We start from the raw sequence: 23,165 nt of genomic DNA on the forward strand, positions 1-23,165 counted from the left end.
TATCCACATAAAAATCTATATAAATTATTATTCTCTATTTGGAATAAAAATTTTGGAAGGTCCTGATACTCACTGTCAGTAATGGGATGTCTCTGCTCCTCATGGTGGCATGCTTACAGCTAAAGTCCTGCTTTCATTCCTGATTATACCTGATTCTGCGAATGTTTTCAGAAATAGATCGCGTTCCTAACCTAGTTCTAAGGACCTCAGACTACATTTCTTCTCTAATTCCCCAACCCTACAATGCATATGCATTTGTTCTCATTAGTGTAGGATTTCCCTGTTACTATCATTCATGATTCAAGTTAAGTGCAACCTCTTCCACTACACACATTTGTGTTGACAGTTACACAAATGCAAAGGCTCCGGATATTAAATCAGGCTCCAACTCCTGGAACGCTTTTTATTGGGTTAGTTTACAAAAATTCTTTCAATGTCCTGTTCTCCAACTTTCTGGTCTCTTGTGGTTTTGGAGTTTGCACACAGAAGATTAAGGGCTAACAGCAGCATCACAAGAAGGACCGTGTTGCGGGGAGATGGTGAGGGAGTCTGGACTTGTGTCTCCGTTTGGGATACAGAGGGAAAACACAGGCCTGAGAGCTCCTTGAAAGGCGCAATGGGAGAAACTGTAAATGAGGGACGTCTCGGTCACATTGTAGAATGATATCTGCCCGTGTTCGTAGTCAAGGAAAATCCCAACTGTGTCCAACTTCTTTTTCAGGAAGAGCCTTTTCAGAGGGGGGAAGACCCAGAGGGTCCACTCCGTCCCCATCACCGACCCTGTGAGCAAGACTTTCTCTCCGGAAGCTCTGGCCGTGCTGCCCTTCGTGTCTGCAGAGCCGTGGTATATGCCCACTTGCCACCTGGTTGCCTTTTCCACGTCCACCTCCCAGTAGTGCCGCCCTGAGGTGAAGCTCTCCGCAGCCAGCACCATGGCACTGAAGTCCAATCTTCCTGGGTCGCCAGCCCCATCCTGCTGCCCATGCCTCAATTTCACAGTTCTCAGGTCCTCAGATAAGGCCAGGCAGGGATGAGCTGTTTCCGGATCCAACGTTAAATGTCCTGCCAGGAGAGAAAACCCTCGTTAACGTAGGAGTTCACAAATGCCAATGCCAGAGACGTGATTCTAACACGCCTGGGCTTCCCACTGAGTGGGCACAAGCCCCAGGCGCAGACACGGGAGAGGCAATTTGGGAGGGTCCAGAAAAAGGAACCTCTAAACTTTACTTCAATAGGGATCTCGTGGAGGAAAAAGTCCATAAGCTATGGAAAGGGACACAGTCTGCCTGAGCAGGAAGAATAAAACAAAGACGAATGGGCTAAGGAAGGTTTAGAAACACCTTTCAGCCGGCCAGGCGCAGTGGCTTACAAGGTCAGGGGTTCAAGACCAGCCTGGCCAAGACGGTAAAACCCCGTCTCTATTAAAAAAATACAAAAATTAGCCAGGTGTGGTGGCAGACGCCTATAATCCCAGCTTCTCGGGAGGCTGAGGTAGAAAATTGCTTGAACCCGGGAAGCAGAGGTTGCAGTGAGCCAAGATCACGCCACTGCAGTCCAGCCTGGGCAACAGAGCAAAACAAACAACATCTCAAAACAAACAACAAAACAAACAACATCTCAAAACAAACCATCTCAAAACAAACAACAAAAAACACCTTCACCCCAGAGGCTGTCAAACTGTCCTGGTGCCAAGTTCCACCCAGATATCACTTGGGACCCAACCCTGGTCTTCTACAGGTCTCCAAGCCTGGAGCGGACGGAGGAGTAAGCTAGCAGCAACTCATTCATGGCCCTCCCAATGACGTACTCTACACATCTTAAATATCTCCACAGGGTAACATAGAGGCCTGGAAACTGCGGACAACAGGCCCTGGACATCAGGCAGTATGTCAGAGAATTCACCAGGGGAGGACAGAACACCTGTAAGGACCCTCCAGCAACTCACGCTGAGAACAAGCAGGCTCAATGAATTCCTCATACCTGCACAAATACACCTTCTTCCTATCTCTGTTCCTCTCACCTCTTTCTGCCCAACCTCTAACTATCGTGATCTTTCACAGGGCTTGGTCCTGGGACCCCTTTCAAGTAGTATATTCTCCTTCGCTGCCTCCAGGTAACTGTGCTTCAGTTTTAAAGACCTTCCCTGTGTTTATGACTCACTCTATAAACAGCCAAATACCAGCTGGAAAAAACACAGGAATTTCAAACATAATACACCCAAAATGGAACTTCAAGGCCAGCCCTCTGCAGTCTCCACCAAGGGAGTTCACAGCTCCCTTACTGCTTCAGCTGTCTAAGCCATAAACCTGGAAAGCCTTTATTTCCTACTTTCTGTAACGTGGAATCCAACTTAATTTCTAGTATTTGACTGCAGTAAATTTAATTAACTTAAATCTCTGAATTTGAAGGCCAATTCACATTATTAGGGTGGTCTCAAAAGCTACATGTCTTGAATTTTAAATAAATTGTCTGAGACTCTCAGTATTTCCAGGAGACTGGCAGAAACAAATGCAAATTATCTTTGGAAAAATGCACAGATGTGGCCCGGCACAGTGGTTCACGCTTGTAATCCCAGCACTTCAGGAGGCCGAGGCGGACGGATCACTTGAGGCCAGGACTTCGAGATCAGTCTGGTGAAACCCCATCTCTATTAAAATTACAAAAATTAGCCGGACCTGGTGGCAGCCTGTAATCCCAGCTACTCAGGAGGGTGAGGCAGGAGCATCGTTTGAATCTGGGAGGCAGAAGTTGCAGTGAGCCGAGATCGTGCCACTGCACTCCAGCCTGGGCAACAGAGCGAGACTCATCTCAAAAACAACAATAAGAAAAGGTTGAAGAAGAAAAACCAGGAACATCTCAAGAGAAAAAGAACTTGATAAATTCAACATTGATTCATGATAAAAATTCTTAGTAAATCAGAAATAAAGGGGGACATCCTCAATTTGATGAAAGGCAGTCATAAAAAAAACCTATAGCTAGGGCCAGGCACGGTGGCTCACGCCTGTAATCACAGTACTTTGGGAGCCCGAGGCAGGCAGATCACGAGGTTGGGAGTTTGAGACCAGCCTGACCAATGGAGTGAAACCCCGTCTCTACTAAAAATACAAAAATTAGCTGAGTGTCGTGGCATGCGCCTGTAGTCCCAGCTACTCGGGAGGCTGAGGCAGGAGAATCGTTTGAATCTGGGAGGAGGTTGCAGTGAACGAGACTTCATCATTGCACTCCAACCTGGGTGACAGAGCCAGACACTATCTCAAAAAAACAACAACAACAACAACAACAACAAAAAGCCCTATAGCTGTATCAGAATTTACAGTAAAGACTTAATGTCTTCTTTCTTCCTAAGATCAAGAATAAGCAAGTGTCCACTCTCATCACTTCTATTCAACACACTGCAGGTCTGAGCCAGTATAATACGGCAAGAAAAATACAGAAAAGGCTTACAGACTGGAAAGGCAGAAATAAAGCTATCTATACTCATATACTGCATGACTTTGTAGAAAATCCCGAAGGATCTATTTACAGAAATCCACTGTCTAATGAGTGAGTTTTGCATAGTAATAGAGTACAAATGTCAATATATATAAAACAATTCCATTTCTATATACTTGTAATGAACTAGAAATGAATGACATGTCCATTAGAAATTGGTATTTTAAAATACCGTTTACAGCGGCACTAAAAAACATAAAATACTTAGGGATACATCTCCAAATACATATAACACTTGTATGCTGAAAGTGACAAAACACTAATGAGAGAAATCTAAGACCTAAATAAATGGAGATATTTTGTATTCCTGGACTGAAACCACTAAATATTGTCAAGATGTCAATTCTTCCCAAATTGATCTACGGATTCAATGTAGTATCAATAAAAATCCCAGCGGTCCATTCTGAAGAAGCCAACAAGCTGATTTCAAAATTTATGTGGAAAAGCAAACAACCTACAGTAGCCAAAACTATTCCGAAAAAGAATACATTTGGAGAATGCACAGTACCTGCTTCCAAGACTTCCTACAGAGTTATCATTCAAGCCAATGTGCTATTGGCAAACGGATAGTCAACCATCAATAGACCTCTTAGAGTCACAAATAGACCTGGGTCACATGGATACAGTCAACCACCAATAGACCTCTTAGAGTCACAAATAGACCTGGGTCACATGGATACAGTCAACCACCAATAGACCTCTTAGAGTCACAGATAGACCTGGTCACTTGGATAGAGTCAACCACCAATAGACCTCTTAGAGTCACAGATAGACCTGGTCACATGGATAGAGTCAAAACCAACAGACCTCTTAGAGTCACAAATAGACCTGGTCACATGGATGGAGTCAACCATCAATAGACCTCTTAGAGTCACAGATAGACCTGGTCACATGGATAGAGTCAAAACCAACAGACCTCTTAGAGTCACAAATAGACCTGGTCACATGGATGGAGTCAACCATCAATAGACCTCTTACAGTCACAAATAGACCTGGTCACATGCATAGAGTCAACCACCAATAGACCTCTTAGAGTCACAGATAGACCTGGGTCACATGGATAGAGTCAACCACCAATAGACCTCTTAGAGTCACAAATAGACCTGGGTCACTTGGATAAAGTCAACCACCAATAGACCTCTTAAGAGTCACAGATAGACCTGGTCACATGGATAGAGTCAAAACCAATAGACCTCTTACAGTCACAAATAGACCTGGTCACATGGATAGAGTCAACCACCAATAGACCTCTTAGAGTCACAGATAGACCTGGTCACATGGATAGAGTCAAAACCAATAGACCTCTTAGAGTCACAGATAGACCTGGTCACATGGATAGAGTCAACCACCAATAGACCTCTTAGAGTCACAAATACATCTGGTCACACATAACAGTTGATTTTCAACAAAGGGGCCAAATAAACTGAATGGACAACGGTAGTGTTTTTAACAAATGAAACTGGAACAAATGGATACACATGTGACAAAAAATAAAAATACAAGGTAGGGGGAGGAGAGGGTTTGCACCATTCTGTGAACTGTATACAGATATTAACTCTCAATGGTTCATAGGCCACAATGTAAAACCTAAAACCGTAAAACCTAAAGCCATAAAACTTTTAGAAGGAAATCTTTGTTGGCTTTGGCAAAATTTCTCAAATAAGACACAAAAAGCACAAATCATAAAAGAAAAACATCGATAAATTGAACTTCATCAAAATGCAAAACCTCTACACTTCAAAAGACAGTATTAGGAAAATGAGAATATAAACCATACTGGGAGGAAATATTTGCAAACCACATCTGATAAATGACTGCTAAACAGAACATATAAAGAAATTATAAAACTCAAGAAACTTACAACCCAATTTTAAAAAGGGGTTTGTACATGTATTTCACTGAAGTAGAGACAGAGCGAAAATAAACACATGAAAATATGCTCAACATCATTAGTCATTCTGGAAATGCAAATTAAAATGAGATACCACTACACATCTATCGGGTTGGATGTAGTAAAACAAACTGACAATACCAAATGCTGGTGAGAATATAGAGTAACTGAATCTTGCACATTATTGGTGGGAGGGCAAAATGGCACAGGTAGTTTGGAAAACAAGTTTGACAATCTCACCCTTAGAGAGTCAATCAAGAACTGTGAAGCTATGCCCACAGAAAAACCTGCATGCTAATATTTACAGCACAGAGCTGGAAACAACCTATGTCCATAGAATTGCAAAAGATAAATAAATTATAGTATATTGCTACAATGGGATATTATCAACAATGAAAAGGAGCAAACTACTGATACATGAAGCAGTCTGGACATTCTGAATCTCAACTGCAGTATGCTGTCAGCCTCGGAAGGCCACACACTGTAGGATTCCATCAATAGGACGCTCTGGAAAAGGCAAAGCTATAAGGACAGGAGATGCAAACCCTTTGTTATACATGCTGAATTTCTCCCCCTAGAAGTTTACATTTTTAAGCAGTGGAATCTGCCTGCAATCATGTTTCATGGCTGGGAAACTGGTAAAGAATCTGCAGCCAGGCATGGTGGCTCACGCCTGTAATCCCAGCACTTTGAGAGCCCAAGGCACGAAGATCACCTGAGATCAGGAGTTCGAGACCAGCCTGACCAGCATGGTAAAATCTCGTCTCTACTATAAATACAAAAAGTTAGCTGGGTGTGGTGGTGCATGCCTGTAATTCCAGCTACTCGGGAGGCCAAGGCAGGAGAATTGCTTGAACCCAGGAAGGGGCGGTTGCAGTGAGCCAAGATCGTACCACCGCACTCTAGTCTGGGCAAAGTGAAACTCCGTCTCCAAAAAATAAATAAATTTAAAAAAAGAATTTGCATGGGAAAAGCTTTCATATAAGATTATACAGTTATTTTCTTGATCGTTATCTAATATGTATAACATATTCAGCTCTCCAGTCTCCTAAAATTTTTATTTATTTATTTAAGATAGAGTCTCGTTCTGTTGCCCAGGCTGGAGTGCAGTGGTGTGATCTCAGCTCACTGCAACCTCCGCCTCCTGGGTTCAGGCAATTCTCCTGCCTCAGCCACTCAAGGAGCTGGAACTGCAGGCGTGCACCACCACAACTGGCTAATTTTCATGTTTTTTGTAGAGATGGGACTTCACCATGTTGGTTAGGCTGGTCTCAAACTCCTGGCCTCAAGCAAACTGCCCGCCTTGGCCTCCCAAAGTACTGGGATTACAGGAGTGACCCACTATGCTGGCCTAAAATTTTTAAACTACTGGAATTTGTTTCCATTTATGGCAGGAAGGTCACCCGATTCTCAAATACAGAACAGAGCCGTGTGAGCGTTCACACGTGTCAACTTACTCTGGAGTACTCTGAACATGCTGCTGAATCCTCTTATGTGGCATAAACTCAAGTCTATGATATGAGCGGGCTCTAGACGCTCAAGCAGCAGTGACTTGCTCCTGAAGGGAAAGGACAGCCTCAGTCATCCGCACAGACCACAGACCCCTTGGTCTAGTAGATGGATCCCATTACATCCTACCAGCAAATGCACTCTCCTTATCCCAATCAACATCTTATTGGACTCTGGTTCTGACCCAATTGTATCCAAAATGAAAACTCACCTTTCTAAAGAGTGTTTTGCATTCTAAGGGAAAGAAAAGAGACCAGGTTACTACTAGGTTTTTGAGCCGTCTTTTGCAATCTGTGCCCAGGAAAATATCCTCTACAACAAACTCAATTTCCATGTCATGTCTTCAGCCTCATAATGCTAGTTATCAGATGAACAAATTCTAACATGGAAACAGAAAAAGTCAGAAAAATGCATGAAATCATGTTGTTGTATCCCCAAGGGAAATGTTTTCTATCCTTCACCCCAGCAATCTTATTCAGAGTCATCGCTTTCCATGCAGGGGGTGGCCAGAGTTGAGCAGGTCCAGGCGCTGCTGGCTGGGAGGGCAGTGGGAGGCAGGCAGAGCCACACCCGCCTGCATGCTCAAGAACTGAGCTGCTTCCTAAGGATTTACCTGTAGATGCTTTCCAGATGAGCGCATTCAATTGCAATTATAAGCCTGGCAGAGGGGTATGGACAGTCTTAAAAAGACAGTAAGGCCTGGCGCAGTGCCTCATGCCTGTAATCCCAGCACTTTGGGAGGCCCAGGCGGGTGGATCACCTGAGGTCAGGAGTTTGAGACCAGCCTGACCAGAATGGTGAAACTCCATCTCTACTAAAAATACAAAAATTAGCCGGGTGTGGTGGTATGTGCCTGTAATCCCAACCACTCGGGAGGCTGAGGCAGGAGAATCGCTTGAACCCGGGAGGCAGAGATTGCGGTGAGTCAAGATCACTCCACTGCACTCCAGCCTGGGCAATAGAGCGAGACTCCATCTAAAAAAAAAAAAAGATAATCCACTTTCTGAAAAGGAAACGTATGTTACTATACAAAATTCAAAATATGCAAATACTTACCACAGACTGAGTAGCTTCTTCACAACAGAAATTCATTTCTCACAGTTCTGGAGGCCGGGAATTTCCAGATCAAGGCACCGGCAGATTCCGTGTCCACTGAGGGCTCCAGCCCTCCTAGGTAGCCTCCATCTCCAGCCTCACAAGCCGAAGGGGCAAGGTCTTCCTCCGCCTCTTTTATAAGGGCCCTAATCCTATTCACAGGGGCCCTGCCCCCAGGCCCCACTCACTACCCAAAGGCCCCACCTCCCAATACCATCGCCTTGCGGGAGAGGATGTCAACATAAATATTTTGGAGGGACATAAACATTCAGACCATAGCAGATAATCTCTCCCTTGTTTCAAGATTATCGCAGATGACTATATATTTATTTATTTTTGCCAGAAAGTCTGTGAATGTTAGCAGGCACACATGTATATGTGTGTGTATATATACTTCTTATCGAAAGATCAGACAAAAAGCAGCCTGCATCTTTCTTTTTCACTTGAGTGCTTGAAGATACTCTTGTAGTGCCTATAGAGTTGTTTTATTCTTTATGATTACAGAATATTTCATTGTATGGATGTATCATAATTTGACTAATCAATTAACCACACTGTGTCACATCTCAATCCGAACTTACTGCTTTAAGGTGAGAATTAATCTCATGAAGCAGCTCCACACTATCCCACAAAGCTACGACCATTCCCAATGCTTTTGGCAGCTAAAAAATAGTCATGCAGTCTTCTTTTGTAGTTGAAGATCATTGGATATTGTGTTCTGGCGGCAACCCCTAATGAGTACTGTCCACTTCTCATTTCTCAAATACTGGAATGAATTTTATTTTCTTTTCCCCAGCATCTTACCTTGAGCAATGCTAACGCGTCTTCCCCACACTTCTTCTCAAGCTCCGTGGTGAGTTTTTGGAGGCTGCAGATCTGTTCAGAAACCCTGGCTTCACTCTCCTTCAGTTTCTTCATGTTCTCTCTCCCCACATGGCTCAGTCTCTGCAGAAGCATCTCTTTGTTACTATTTAACAACCTCAAGTTCAGGAACAAGAGTTCGGTAACTTCTCCTATTGATTCATTCAACCATATCTTTAAAAACCTGCTTTTCGGCTGGGCACGGTGGCTCACGCCTGTAATCCCAGCACTTGGGGTGGCCAAGGCCGGCAGATCATGAGGTCAGGTGTTCGAGACCAGCCTGGCCAACATGGTGAAACTTGGTCTCCACTAAAGGTACAAAAATCAGCCAGGGGTGGTGGCGGGCGCCTATAATCCCAACTACTCAGGAGGCTGAGGCAGGAGAATTGCTTGAACCCGGGAGGCAGAGGTTGCAGTGAGCCAAGATCGTGCCACTGCACTCCAGCCTGAGCAACAGAGCAAGACTCTGTCTCAAAGAAGAAAAAAAAAAAAAAACCAAAAAACCAAACAAAACAAAACAAACCTGCTTTTCTGCCTGCTACCCCAGGAATAGACATAATTAGGCAAGACCATGATATTGTTGAAGCAGAATTCCTCTCAAGAGACAGTGGATTCTTTGACCCCATTATGTATGTTTAAGCTGACACAGATGTGGGTACATGCAGCCCTTACTCAAATTAACATGTACCTAAAACATTTCATGTTTTTTCTGTGGCTGCTCAGAAGGTTCCTTATTTTTTCATTAACTTGAAATCAATTAAAATTAAGTTATATAGATTAACTAATAAGAAATACATAATTATGTACTGATACTGGTTTTCTTTTTATCCTTCCAAGTATACTTTACATAGGTAGTCACATAAGCAACGTGAGTATGTTATTTAGGGGGAAAGAACATAAACATTTTTTCTTGGAGAACATTCCTTATTCATATACACAGAGCCGTGACACCATCGTAACATGCTGAAGAGTATTCTTCCACGTATGTGCGGAGCACATTTTATGAGTCTTCTATTGATAAATACAGGGTGTTTCTAATCTCTTGCTATGAATAAATGTTATAATTGTAATATCTCCTACTCATCAACTGCTTAACATGAAGCAAGACACTGTTTAATAAGCTTAGCAGATTACCTCACTCAAATCTCACAATAATTTTATAAATTAGGGGCCATTGTTATGTGCAGTTTACAGCTAAAGGAACCAAGTCAAAGGTTAAGCAGCAGGTCGTAGGCCACCCAGGAGCCAGTAAACAGCTGACTCAAATAGGAACTCCATTCATCTGGCTTCAAAGGAGAATTCTAAACCATGGCTCTAAACTGAAACTCAGTTTCAGTGTTGCCTTATCCAGGTATGTTTTTCTATGTGTGTAAGTATATTTGAAGTATAATAGAGTAATATGTGTACAAATATATTTATAGATATATTGTGCTTTATTTATGTCTTTTTATATGCATGTGAAGGTAAATTCATAGAAATAGAGTTGCCAGGTAGGTATATAATTCATTTAATACATGTGTGGTTGTCACTGGATGTTATTCCGGAATTGACATAATGTTCAGCTCTTCTTTTTCTCATTTTTCAAATATTAAGAGGATGTTGTTTTCAACATCTCACCTGCAGCATTTCCTGGAACATCTCCTCTAGCTCTGTGGCAAGTTGGATCACTTGATTCAGAAGGCCTTCTCTCAGGTTCAAGTCAGACGTGCATCCTTGCTGTCTCTGGAGATTCAGCTCACACTCTTCATCCAACAACCGGAGTCTCATACTATACTCAGACTCAATCATCTTTTTAAAATTTTGTTCCTCTTCCTTCCTCATATAGACATGATAGACTTCAGGTTAAACATGATAGATTAACACCACACACACACATTATAATAATTATATATATATCTCTTACATTGACCACGATGTGTTCTTTCCATCTCTAACCCCAATATAAAGACAAGGAAGGCTGAGCGCAGTGGCTCACGCCTGTAATCCCAGCACTTTGGGAGGCCAAGGTGGGCAGATCACAAGGTCAGGAGATCGAGACCATCCTGGCCAACGTGGTGAAACCCCTGTCTCTACTAAAAATACAAAAATTAGCTAGGCATGGTGGCACATGCCTGTAATCCCAGCTACTTCGGAGGCTGAGGCAGGAGAATCAGTTGAACCTGGGAGGCAGAGGTTGCAGTAAGCCGAGTTCACGCCACTGCACTCCAGCCTGGCAACAGAGCTAGACTCCGTCTCAAAAAAAAAAAAAAAGAGACAAGGAAATATAAAGTACAGAAGGAATAAACCCAAAGGACAAATGGAATTTGAGTCAACATCAGCCAAGACATCAACACAATTTTACAACATAAAATGCAGACGAAGAAATGTTCATCAATAAGGAAAAACGAAGGAAGCTACAGCCTCTGTCAATACAGAGGAGACCAGGACATTGGAAAAGGGCCAATGGGATTTGCTGATGCTTGGGTAAGAGGTGTGGGGAAAAAAAGAAGTCATGGACGAAAGACACCAAAAATTTTAGGCTAAGCAACTGGAAGAATGGAATTATCAAAATATAGAGAGAGAATCTACGGCAGGGCTAGATTCCAGAAGTGAGGCGTGCGCATTAGTTAGGGATGTGATGAATTTGATTAGTCAATTAGACATCCAAGTAAAGATAGTAAGTAGGAAACTGGATATGAAGTCTACTACCTTTTGGAAGTCTGGGCTAGGGATATATATTTGGGAGTAGTCATCTTAGAGATGCTTAAGTAGCATCTCTATTAAGCTATTTAAGATTCAATGAAATCGTCCGGGCGCTGGGGCTCACGTCTGTAATTCCAGCACTTTGGGAGGCTGAGGCAGATGGATCATGAGGTCAGCAGTTCCAGACCAGCCTGACCAATATGGTGAAACCCTTGTCTACTAAAAATACAAAAATTAGCCGGGCATGATGATGGGCACCTGTAATGTCAGCTACTTGGGAGACTAAGGCAGGAGAATCGCTTGAACCCGGGAGGCGGAGGTTGCAGTGAGCCGAGATCGAGCCACTGCTCTTTAGCCTGGGCAACAAGAGCGAAACTCTGTCTCAAAAAAAAAAAAAAAAGATTCAATGAAATCAAGATTTATCAAGAACCTGACCACTTCTCACCACCTCTTTACCTGTCCCCCAGCTCACCATCATCTCTCCCTAATTATTGCAAGTCCCTTTACACGTCTCTCCACCTCTGCTTTTACTATCTTAATGTCTATTTTCATTTGGCAGCTAGCATGTTTCTATGAAAATGGAAGTTAAACCATGTCAGTCTTCTGTGCAAAACCTTCCAGTGGTTTTGAACCTTGTATTTCATTGAAGGCTAGCCAGCCACCCTGAATGACTGACCATCTTCTTCTGATCTCATCACCTACAGCTCCCATTTCCCACACACAGCTCCAGCCAGATACATGGCAGCCTCCAGGCCTTCCCTCTGCCTAGAATATTCCTCCCCAAGACAACCGCATGGCTCAATCCCTCACCTCCTTTGGTGCCACCTTCTGAATAACAAGGTTCTGATCACTTTATTTAAAAGCTCACTCCATTACTTTCTTTCTCACTTAAAAAAATGTTTTTAAACATTTCCCATGTAACATACTATACATTAGGCCGGGCACGGTGGCTCAAGCCTGTAATCCCAGCACTTTGGGAGGCCGAGACGGGCAGATCACGAGGTCAGGAGATCAAGATCATCCTGGCGAACTCGGTGAAACCTCATCTCTACTAAAAAATACAAAAAACTAGCCGGTCGAGGTGGCGGGCGCCTGTAGTCCCAGCTACTCGGGAGGCTGAGGCAGAATGGCGTAAACCCGGGAGGCGGAGCTTGCAGTGAGCATAGTTCCTGGCAAACAGTGAGATCTCAGTATTTGCTGAACATGTGGTGCTTGAAACTTAAAAAAAAGGGGGGATCAGCTGAAAAATTCTTGCTTAGCCAGGCAATTCTCTTCCACTATCTTCCCCAATTAGGCATTTACTTCCTTTAAAAACTGAGGGAGAGAGAAGACCCAGTATCGGGGATACCTTGCACAGAATAAGATTAAGTATGAAGACACAGTCTGAAATTAGAAGTGAAATGTGCCTAACAGGTGGTGAACCCTCAAATCTGGATAGCAATTCTCAAATCGCTCTTTAAAGGGTTTCAGAATTTATGTGGCAACCAGAAGTACAAGAGATGCTCATTCTCCTATGTCATTGTTCCGAATGGTGTCACTAATCTTTTTGATCATTGCAAATAGCAGTGCAAATGCCATTTTACTCACAATATAATTTGTATTTCTCTTACCATGAACAAAAGTTCAGATTCTTTCAATGTATTTAAAATATATTTACACTTTCTTTTCTGCAAACTCTTATTTGATCATTATTTAAAATTAAGTTTCTAGTCTTTTTCTTACTGATTTATATTTATTTATTTATTTATTTTGAGATGGATTCTTGCTCTGGGGCCCAGGCTGGAGTCCAGTAGTGCGATCTCAGCTCAACTGCAGTCTCTGCCTCCTCTCCCGGTTCAAGTGATTCTCTTGCCTCAGCCTCCCGACTAGCTGGGGTTACAGGCTCGTGGAACCACGCCCAGCTACTTTTTGTATTTTTAGTAGAGACGGAGTTCCACCATGTTGGCCAGGCTGGTCTCAAACTCCTGACCTCAAGTGATTCGCCCTCCTCAGCCTCCCAAAGTGCTGGGATTACAGGCGTGAGCCACCGCGCCTAGCCTCTTACTGACTTTAAAAGGCTTTTTATACATTAAGATATTAGCACTTTTCCTTCCTATAGATTTCACGTTTTTCCTGCTTTGTGATTTGTCTTTTGACTTTATGATACACTATTTTCTGACAACATTACTGGTAATTTTCCCCCAAGAATCACGATAAGCACTGACCTGAATCATCGCCATTCTTTCTTGCTCATCAGTCAATATGCTTTTAGCTGCTTCAAGTTTCTCCCTCGATGTGTTCAATATTTCCTGGAATAACTTCTAGAGAGAAAGCACAGAATTCCAGGTGAGATCATTGATTTACAACAGTTGGATTCCTAACCTTAGAGTTCAACAGCCAACAACTCTGAGTATATATTTTCTTAGCCTTTAGGTTGAAGGTTCAATGAACTTATCTAATATTCTTTAATAAACATCAACTAAGATAATGGTTTTGGAGGACTGGAATATCTGTCCATTTCATCCGTATAGGAGTTGGCCAGAGTGTTTTGGGATTTGCGTGACTCTTACCCTGTAATTCTCAGCAGCCTCTTGTATCCCACACACCATGTGATGTTTGTGCTCCTGGGACTGGAAGCATTTGCTGCAGAGTGTGATTTGGTCAACATCACAGAACAGCTGTATCGGTTCCAGGTGTGTTTCACAACAGGCATCTTCTGTGCTGTGCTGTAACTGAGGGCTGAGCCTTTTGGACATCCTGGTAGGTGCTGAAGACTGGACTGTTTGCTTCTGCTGAGATATTTCCCTGCACTCGGAATGAGAAACAATGGTGGCTTCCTTTGTTTTCTGGGGCAGGCACACAAACTTGGCAACTTCAGGGTCCACAAAGATCCAAGGAAATGGTCCACGCAGATAGAGCGGGTCGGCGCTCTGCACTCCTCAAATCCAACAAACTTCTGGCGGCTGCCTGCTTGGGGAAAAGACAGAGTTAGGCCAGTGTTGTAAGATCAGCGGGGCTCCCTCAGGTCTTCTGACGATCTTGAGCAATAGGCTGAAAATTAATTACAAGGAAGAGCATGCACCTATGAGTCATTTGGGGGAAAACAGTGCTCAAAAGGCATCGTACGAAAGAAGTTCATTGATAGAACTACAGAAAACCCACAACTAGTTGAAAAAGTTATTAAAATACTTTCCCTTTGAGAGACAGGGTCTTGCTCTGTCGCCCAGTCTGGAGTCCAGGGGGGTGACCACAGCTCACTGCAGCCTCTGGTGAACTCCCGGGCTCCCGCGGTCCTCCCGCCTCAGCTTCTGGAGTAGCTGGGACTACAAGGCGGCTCAAAACACACTGCAACAGAAGGAATGGGGAAGCGAAGAAGTGAAAACAGCTCCTCTTTTTTTTTTTTTTGAGACGCCGTCCCCCAGGCTAGAGGGCGGTGGTGTGATCTTGGCTCACTGCAAGCTCCGCCTCCGCGTTCCCGCCATTCTCCTGCCTCAGTCTCCCGAGTGGAGTAGCTGGGACTACGGGCGCCCGCAGCCACGCCCGGCTAATTGTTTTGTATTTTTAGTAGAGACGGGGTTTCACCGTGTTAGCCAGGATGGTCTCGATCTCCTAACCTCGTGATCCGCCGCCTCAGCCTCCCAAAGTGCCGGGATTCCAGGCGTGAGCCCCCGCGCCCGGCCGAAAACCGCTCTTCTAAGAAGCCATCCATTAAACAGATTTGCAAAACAGTGAAACCAAGCCACTCTTCTCAGTAATTTTGTTTCCGAAATAAAACTTCAGGAGTGACGTGAGGCGCAGCCCGCGGTCCGGACGTGAACGCCCCGGCTCCTTCTCAATAATTTTGTTTCCGAAATAAAACTTCAGGAGTGACGTGAGGCGCAGCCCGCGGTCCGGACGGGAGCGCCCCGGCTCCTTCCTCTTCGACTCCATCTTGGCGGTGGCGGCAGCCGGAAGCGCGGTTCAGTCGCCAACCCGCAGTTCTGGGTCCGCGCCCCGGAGACGGTCTCCCGGGTGGCGGCGGCTGCGCCACTGGAGGGCCTCGCCCCGGAAGATCGATCGTGCTCCTGGCAGGCGCGCCCCTGGACCAGGGCCGGGTGGAGGCCCCGACTGCCTGGGAAGCCGCAGGCCGGGAGGCCAAGTCCGTGGTTCCCGGGCCGCGCTGGGAAAGCGACAGGTCAGCCTCTCACTCAGGTGGCCGCACGGGAAGAAGACAGGCCGGGCTGAGCCGCGGATGCGGTACAAGCGGCGTTTGTCAACGTTGTGCCCGTCTTTGGCAAGAAGAAGGCCCCCAATGCCCTTCTTCCTAAGTCCTTTGTAATTCTGACTTTCTCTATTAATAAAAAAGCCACTTAGCTCGAAATTTTCTTTCAGAAAAAGGTTTTTGTTTTTATTATTTATTATTTATTTATGAGACAGAATCTCACTCTCGCCAGGCTGGAGTGCAGTGGCACGGTCTCGGCTCACTGCAACCTCCACCTCCCGGGTTCAAGCGATTCTCCTGCCTCAGCCTCCCGAGTAGCTGGGACTACAGGCGCCGCCACCACACCCGGCTGATTGTTTGTATTTTTAGTAAGAGACGGGGTTTCACTGTGTTGGCCACACTGGTCTCGAACTCCCGACCTCAGGTGATCGGCCCGCCTCGGCCTCCCAAAATGCTGGGATTACAGGCGTGAGCCACCGTGCTTGGCTTCTTTTAATTATTTTAAATGAGTAATTATAAAATGCAGTTTTAAATTTCTAATACAGTAAACATAGATACTAACGATCATAAACAAAAGCTTATTAGGACCTTCATCAATAATGAGTGCAAAGGAGTACTGATTCCAAAAAGTTGAGAATCTTGGCCTGAAAAGGCATATTCCCCGCAAATGGGACTGTGAATGAATGCATCCATAATTTTGACATGTTTTGTCAGTTTCCCAAGCACAAAAGTTGTACAATTTTGCACTCCAAGCAACAAATTAAAAAGATGTTAAACTTTTGGATCACTGCCCACTGGCTGGGTGAGAAATAGTACAGTCATATATTTTCAACTTCCATCTGTTCTATTATTAATATGTCTAAGCCTTTTATTTTCATATCCTAAAAAAATCATCTTCATTTCTTTTGCTGCCAACTCTTACGTTCAAGCCTATTTCTCAGTTTATTCCATCAGGTTTGGCCTTTTTGGGGGGAGGGATCAATTTTAAGAGATAGTTATAGATTCTATATGAGTTCCAAATACTTTCTCTCTCCTTCCTTGTCTTTGAATATGCTGTCATCCTTTGTTCTGCTTAGGTCTTTGAAATCCTGCTGGTTTCCCGCATCTTAGGTCCCTGAATGTGTCCCAGATGACCCCACTGAGTCACCAAACAAAGAAATTCACCAATTCAAATTTTTCCTTGAGCTCCCAGCAGCAGTTAACATAGCTGACCACGCCCTTCTTCCTAGAATGTTTTCTTCTCTGGTCAGTCTGTAGCTGACATTCCTCTAACTTGACTGGTCTTGTTCTTTGTAGCCTTTTCTGGTCCCACATTCTCTGAACCTCTCAATCTTGGGGTGCTTCAAGGTTGAGTTCTGCTCTCCCAGTCCTGGTCTCTCCCTAGGTAATCTTACTCGTTTTTGAAGATTTAAGTTCCACTCTCTGATTTCAATCTGCTGCCCAATTCTCAACACATTTGCAATAGAATGTATAAGGAGCACCCAAAATTAACATATCTAAAGCTGCTCTGGATCTCAACCCAATGGCTCTCTTCCCCCAAACCCATTCCTTTAGAGCCACAGGTTAAGCCTTCCTTTCACCAACTCAACTATTGTTTTCCAAATTTATATTCTGTCCTGCCCTCCTCGCCCATCTCCAACTCCTCTCTGCTCAACCACCAGAATACTGTTTTGAAACCAAAACCAAGGGAGCAGGTTTTTGGCCACTTTCTATGGCATTTAGAGTAAGATCCAAGTGGCTATCCCAGTCCTATAAAATCTGGCCTCTGGCCTTCAGCTGATTTCACTATAGCTTTCCCCCATCACTGTCAATTCCAGTTGCCTCAGATTCATCACAGCCCTTCCCACTTCCATGGCCAAGGAAGCTCTTCTTTGATATTTTTGCAATTCTGGCTGCCTCTTCTTACTTCTCTTCAGTTCTCGGCTCAAATGTCTTCCCAAGAGAGACCTTTCCATCACTATTCAATTTGAAATACCTTCCTACTACTCACCTCTTTATTTTACTTTCTTTGTAGCTAAGTGATTTTCTTTCTAGGAACACATTCACTTGTGGGTCACTCTCCATCCATAAGAAACTAAGTCCTTTAGATGTCCTGTGTCTACATCTGACATACTCCATGCACAATAAATATTTTAAAAGATATTTTATGTCAAACTAGTAAAAATTGAAGGTGTAATGAGAGGGACAGAGACTAAATATTTTTACAGGAACAACAAAGGAAAATTGACGAATTAAGTCCCCAGCATGTTGTCTACCCTTATTTTGTTTTTCCTAATTTTTTTTCTTCAGGCTTTTTCCTGATAACACACAGATACACACACAGATTCTAAGATCAAGTTTAGAAATCTAATGAAACAATTATTAAGAAAATGATCTACAGAGGAAATCTCACTTACTTTCTTTGTAGCAATCCGGGGTATTTCTTTTTTTGTTTGTTTGTTTTTGTTTTTGTTTTGAGACAGGGTCTTGCTCTGTCGCCCAGGCTGGAATGCAGTGGCGCGATCTCAGCTCACTATAGCCTCGAGCTCCCAGGCTCAAGTGATTTTCCCACCTTGGCCTCCTGAGTAGCTGGGATTACAGGCGCTGCACGACCACACCCGGCAAATTTTTGTACTTTTTGTAGAGACGGGGTTTCAGTATGTTTCCCAGGCTGGTCTTGAACTCCTGGGCTCAAGCAATCTGCCTGCCTCAGCCTCCCAAACTGCTGGTATTACAGGAATGAGTCACCACGCCCGACCAAGGTATTTCCTTTAGGGAAAAAGCTGGAACAGTGGAGACTGACGAGATTTTATCAGTTCCGTTCCTCCCTCAGCCCCGCCCTCACACCATCAGGAAGGCATCTGTGAAGTTTCTTATCATATTCACACAATTAATCTAGTACAACGCTTAACAAACGCTCATTACGCATTAGAACCACCTGAGTTTATTAAAACTCAAGGCTCTCCACAGGGTCTCTGATTCCAGAAATCTAGAGTGGGGCCTGTAATTTCCATTTTTAATGAACCACCAGAAAATGCTTAATCACCCTGACCTTGGTTGGATAAATATCTTGTTTTATCTCCAGTGCCCTGTGCAGTGCCTAACACCTCTAGCTCCTTCAGGTTTGGGATTTTTTTCTTAATGAGTCTGGTGTATATTGACAATGTCACAGGAAAGAAGCCTTCAAGCTAATACTCAAGAATGTGTTTGTTCCTTAGCAGAAAATAATGCCTGACTTGTTAGTTTGTAGAACGTTTGCTGGAGGAAGTGTTCATTCCATTATCTGTGGAAAGAAAAACCAAGAGTAGGGATAACTGCCTAAGGAATCTGTCACAGATGGGAGGTCAGGGAACAATTCCAGATAATTCATATTTGATATTTGGCCTCAGTGAGGAGGAACTCTTCACAGCTTTCTAAGTTTTATAGTTTTGTCCCCGAGGGTTTTTATTCCATCAGTCAATCAATCCCCTGCTAATCAAACCAGTGAGTTTTTTTGTTTTGTTTTTTTAATACTGCTGACAGGATAATGAGAATTTTTCTCCTTGGCTTATCTGATCTTTCAGAACCTGGTTCTGCCTTATGGAATCTCAAGTACACCGTTTCTCTTTTTCTCTTTTCTTTCTTTCTTTTTTAGATGGGGGTCTCACTCTGTTGCCTAGGCTGGAGTGCAGTGGCACCATCTCGGTTCACTGCAGCCTCCGCCTCCAAGGTTCAAGCAATTTTCTCAGCCTCCCGAATAGCTGGATTATAGGCGCACCACCACACCCGGCTAATTTGTGTATTTTTAGTGGAGATGGGGTTTCACCATGTTGGCCAGGCTGTTCCCAAACTCCTGACCTCAGTTGATCACCCTCCTTGGTCTCCCAAAGTTCTGGCCACCGCGCCCAGCCATACACCCTTTCTCTTATCTCAAATGATTACCTACACCCAATCTCTTTTCCAAAACCTAATTCCCCAGTTTTCTTCAAGTAGACCACATTTATTCCTGTGCACCCCTCCCCTCCTCAGCCAGTCCATCCTCCTTCTCTTATTTTTCTAATCCAATCTTCCTTTCTCTTCTAAACCTGGGTATAGCCAACATCTGTGAAGATACTCACACATACATGTCAGATACTCTGTCATTTATTCTCACCATCCCCTGAGCTTTCATAACTCTTGAGCTTACTCATTTTCACAAGAAGACTTTGTAATCTTTGAATCGAATGAAAAATAAACATCAAGCATATTGTCAGGTTTTGAAGTCTCTTAAAGCCTGTTTTAGAGTATTAAATACTTATTAAATACTTAGATACTTACTAAAGCCTGTTTTGCTATTAAACAAATATTTATTAATTAAATTATTAATTCTAAAAGAGTCAATATCTTAAGATAATTCTAAAAGCATTACAAAAAAGTGTGCTAAACTCCTATATACTGTTACATGCCCCGCAACCCTGTGAGGTATATCTACAGCTGATAAAGTAGATGACGTAGTGATTAAGTCACTGAATTAAGGAATTGACCAAGAGCACTGGGTGCAGATGTGGAATTTGAATCTGGTGCCAAATTTCATGATATTTCCTTATTATACTTATTTGTCCTTATTAAATGTTAACTAAATGTCTTGACAATTTATTAAAAAGATGCCTCAAATTTGTGTGACAGTTTATCATGAGATGCTTTCATAGGGCTAGAGTAATCACATTACAAGGAACACAGATCATTTTAAGGTAGTTGGATTTTTCACAGGAAAGCTTTTCATTAAAATAAAAATCCTGAAGAAATGTAATTTTTTTTTCACTGTCAAAGAACAAACACAATTATGAATAAGTCATGGTTCTCATGAGTCATTTAATGAACTTTTAACAGTCGTATCCCAGCCGGGCACGCTGTCTCACACCTGTATCCCTAGCACTTTGGGAGACCGAGGTGGGTGGATCACTTGAAGTCAGGAGTTCGAGACCAGCCTGGACAACATGGTGAAACCTCGTCTCTACTAAAAAGACAAAAATTAGCCGGAAATTGCTTGAACCCAGGAGGTGGAAGTTGTAATGAGCCAAGATTGTGCCACTGCACTCCAGCCTGGGCAACAGAGCGAGACTCGGTCTCAAAAAACCAAGACAAGACAAAAACAGAACTATCCCATTTGTTAGCCACATTCCCTTCACCACTGGCCCCAGGTTGCTGGGTGGGATGAGTATGGCTGGTGCCAAACAAGGCTGTATTCGTTACTTTGGGCCGATTCTGTGGCAGGAGAGTACCACGTCCTCCCATTCCAGAAAGGAACAGTGGGGGGCAGGGGTGCACTGGTTGTGGTCCCAGTGTTATCACTCATCCGGAAAGTGTGGCTTCTCTTTGGCTGCTTTTCTCCAAGGCTGCGCCATTAGAAGCAGGGGCTTCACTCTCACTGGCTTACTTCCTGCAGCTCTAAGAGGTCCAGGAGTCATGTTCAACTGCTTCTTCCTTGCTTAAGAAAGTATCAAAACTTAAGAATCAGGCCAGGCGCAGTGGCTCACGCCTGTAATCCCAGCACTTTGGGAGGATGAGGTGGGCGGATCACCTGAGGTCCGGAGTTCGAGACCAGCCTGACCAACATGGAGAAACCCCATCTCTACTAAAAATACAAAATTAGCTGGGCGTGGTGGCACATGCCTGTAATCCCAGCTACTCAGAAGGCTGAGGCAGAAGAATCACTTGAACCTAGGAGGTGGAGGTTGCAGTGAGCTGAGATTGCGCCATTGCACTCCAGCCCGGGCAACAAGAGCACAGCTCTGTCAAAAACAAAAAACAAAAAAAACAAAACACTTAAGATTCAAACATTATGGGGACAGGCGCGGTGGCTCACTCCTGTAATCCCAGCACTTTGGGAGGCCAAGGCAGGTGGATCACAACGTCAAGAGACTGAGACCATCCTGGCCAACATGGTGAAACACCATCTATACTAAAAATACAAAAATGAGCTGGGAGTGGTGGCCGGCGCCTGTAATCCCAGCTACTCAGGAGGCTGAGGCAGGAGAATGGCGTGAACCTGGGAGGCAGAGGTTGCAGTGAGCCGACATATGGCCAACATAGTGAAACCCTGTCTCTACTAAAAATACAAAAAATCAGCTGGACATGGTGGTAGGCGCCTGTAATCCCAGCTACTCAGGAGGCTGAGGAAGGAGAATCGCTTAAACCCGAGAGGCAGAGGTTGCAGTGAGCCGAGATCGCTCCACTCACTCCAGCCTGGGCGACAGAGCAAGACTCTGTCTCAAAAATAAATAAATAAATAAATTTTTAAAAAAAGAAATTAAAAAATGGAAACAGCCAGGCACGGTGGCTCATGCCTGAAATCCCAGCACTCTGGGAGGCTGAGGCGGGCGGATCACCTGAGATGGGGAGTTCGAGACCAGCCTGACCTATATGGAGAAGCCCCAGCTCTCCTAAAAGTACAAAATGTGCTGGGCGTGGTGGTGCATGCCTGTAATCCCAGCTACTCGGGAGGCTGAGACAGGAGCGATTCTCCTGCCTCAGTCTTCCGAGTAGCTGGGATTACAGGCATCCACCACCACGTCGGGCTAATTTTTACATTTTTAGTAGAGACAGGGTTTCACCATGTTGGCCAGGCTGGTCTCGAACTCCTAACCTCAGGGATCCACCTGCCTCAGCCTCCCAGAGTGCTGGAATTACAGGCGTGAGCCACCGTGCCTGGTCACTTTGTAGAGTCTTAAGGAGAGAGAGTGTACCCTTCTCCCCTTGAACTTCGATGTAAACATAATGATAGAAACTGGGTCATCAGATATCCTGTAGAATGGAGGCTGTATGTGTCAAAGAAACAAGAGTGGGGGTCCCTGAATTCATTCTGCCTACCGGATATTACATGAGAAAATAAACTTCCATCCTCTTTAAGCCACCATTACTTTGCTTTTTAATGTCACTCATAGCTCAAGCTAGTACACGGGATACATTGACTGTCTAAAGCTAAGGTCTGGAAGACCTAACACGGACGGCTGAGCATGGGATTTATCTGAGTTTGGGATAACTGATGGGATCATTCTGAGTTTTTCTGGCAGTGGTGGCGAGGGGAGGTAGCTGAGGGACAGGAGATAAAGCTATGGAAGGAGCAGTGTTAATCCTGGAGAAGGACTCGGACTGTCTCTGCCTTCTAGACTCTGTGGTTTTAATAATGAAGAGCGGCAATAAATAACCAGCGGACCAAAAGCGTTTTCTCGAAACTGATAGTTCCTGCAAAGAGAGAGCATAGAAGGAAACCGATATTTCTACCTAAGCCCCGTGTGCCAGGGACAGGTTCATTTGATTTTAACCCTGTATGAGTAAGCCTTGGTCTTTTCTCTTGACTGCTCTAAGCTTGGAGGAGCAGTAGAGTGATAGAACAGCGGTGAATCCAGGCCAGCTCACCTGCGCCATGGCCGGCTTCGCCTGAAAACTCCCTCTTCCATTCTTACCATCTTGCAGCACGCTCAGGCCTTCTCAAGACCACCTTGGGGATGTTCATCA

The 23,165-nt window shown here is 44.1% G+C and overlaps 1 protein-coding gene across 1 annotated transcript; it reads right to left on the reverse strand.

The window, feature by feature from the left end:
• Positions 1-389: 389 nt before the first annotated feature.
• TRIML2 (tripartite motif family like 2) lies at positions 390-18,496 on the reverse strand. Its single transcript, XM_008000513.3, has 8 exons — positions 18,107-18,496; positions 14,080-14,479; positions 13,735-13,830; positions 10,466-10,660; positions 8,792-8,932; positions 7,104-7,126; positions 6,841-6,941; positions 390-1,062 (listed from the first exon to the last, which is right to left on the reverse strand). The coding sequence occupies exons 2-8, from the start codon at positions 14,263-14,265 to the stop codon at positions 491-493; spliced, it is 1,314 nt and encodes a 437-aa protein (XP_007998704.2). The 5' UTR covers positions 14,266-14,479; positions 18,107-18,496; the 3' UTR covers positions 390-490.
• Between the last annotated feature and the right edge of the window lie 4,669 nt (positions 18,497-23,165).

This window comes from Chlorocebus sabaeus, chromosome 7, assembly GCF_047675955.1.
Source record: "Chlorocebus sabaeus isolate Y175 chromosome 7, mChlSab1.0.hap1, whole genome shotgun sequence".
Classification (NCBI taxonomy): Eukaryota; Metazoa; Chordata; class Mammalia; order Primates; family Cercopithecidae; genus Chlorocebus; species Chlorocebus sabaeus.

What these genes read in the sequence shown, in the direction of transcription:
- TRIML2 (XM_008000513.3), bottom strand. Translation starts at nt 14,265, where the DNA reads ATGTCCAAAAGGCTCAGCCCTCAGTTACAGCACAGCACAGAAGATGCC. An exon ending in TGTTCCAGGAAATGCTGCAG is followed by an intron (nt 8,933 to 10,465) that starts GTGAGATGTTGA and finishes ATGCTTCTGCAG; the next exon opens with AGACTGAGCCATGTGGGGAG. An exon ending in CATGTTCAGAGTACTCCAGA is followed by an intron (nt 1,063 to 6,840) that starts GTAAGTTGACAC and finishes CTCTCCTGGCAG; the next exon opens with GACATTTAACGTTGGATCCG.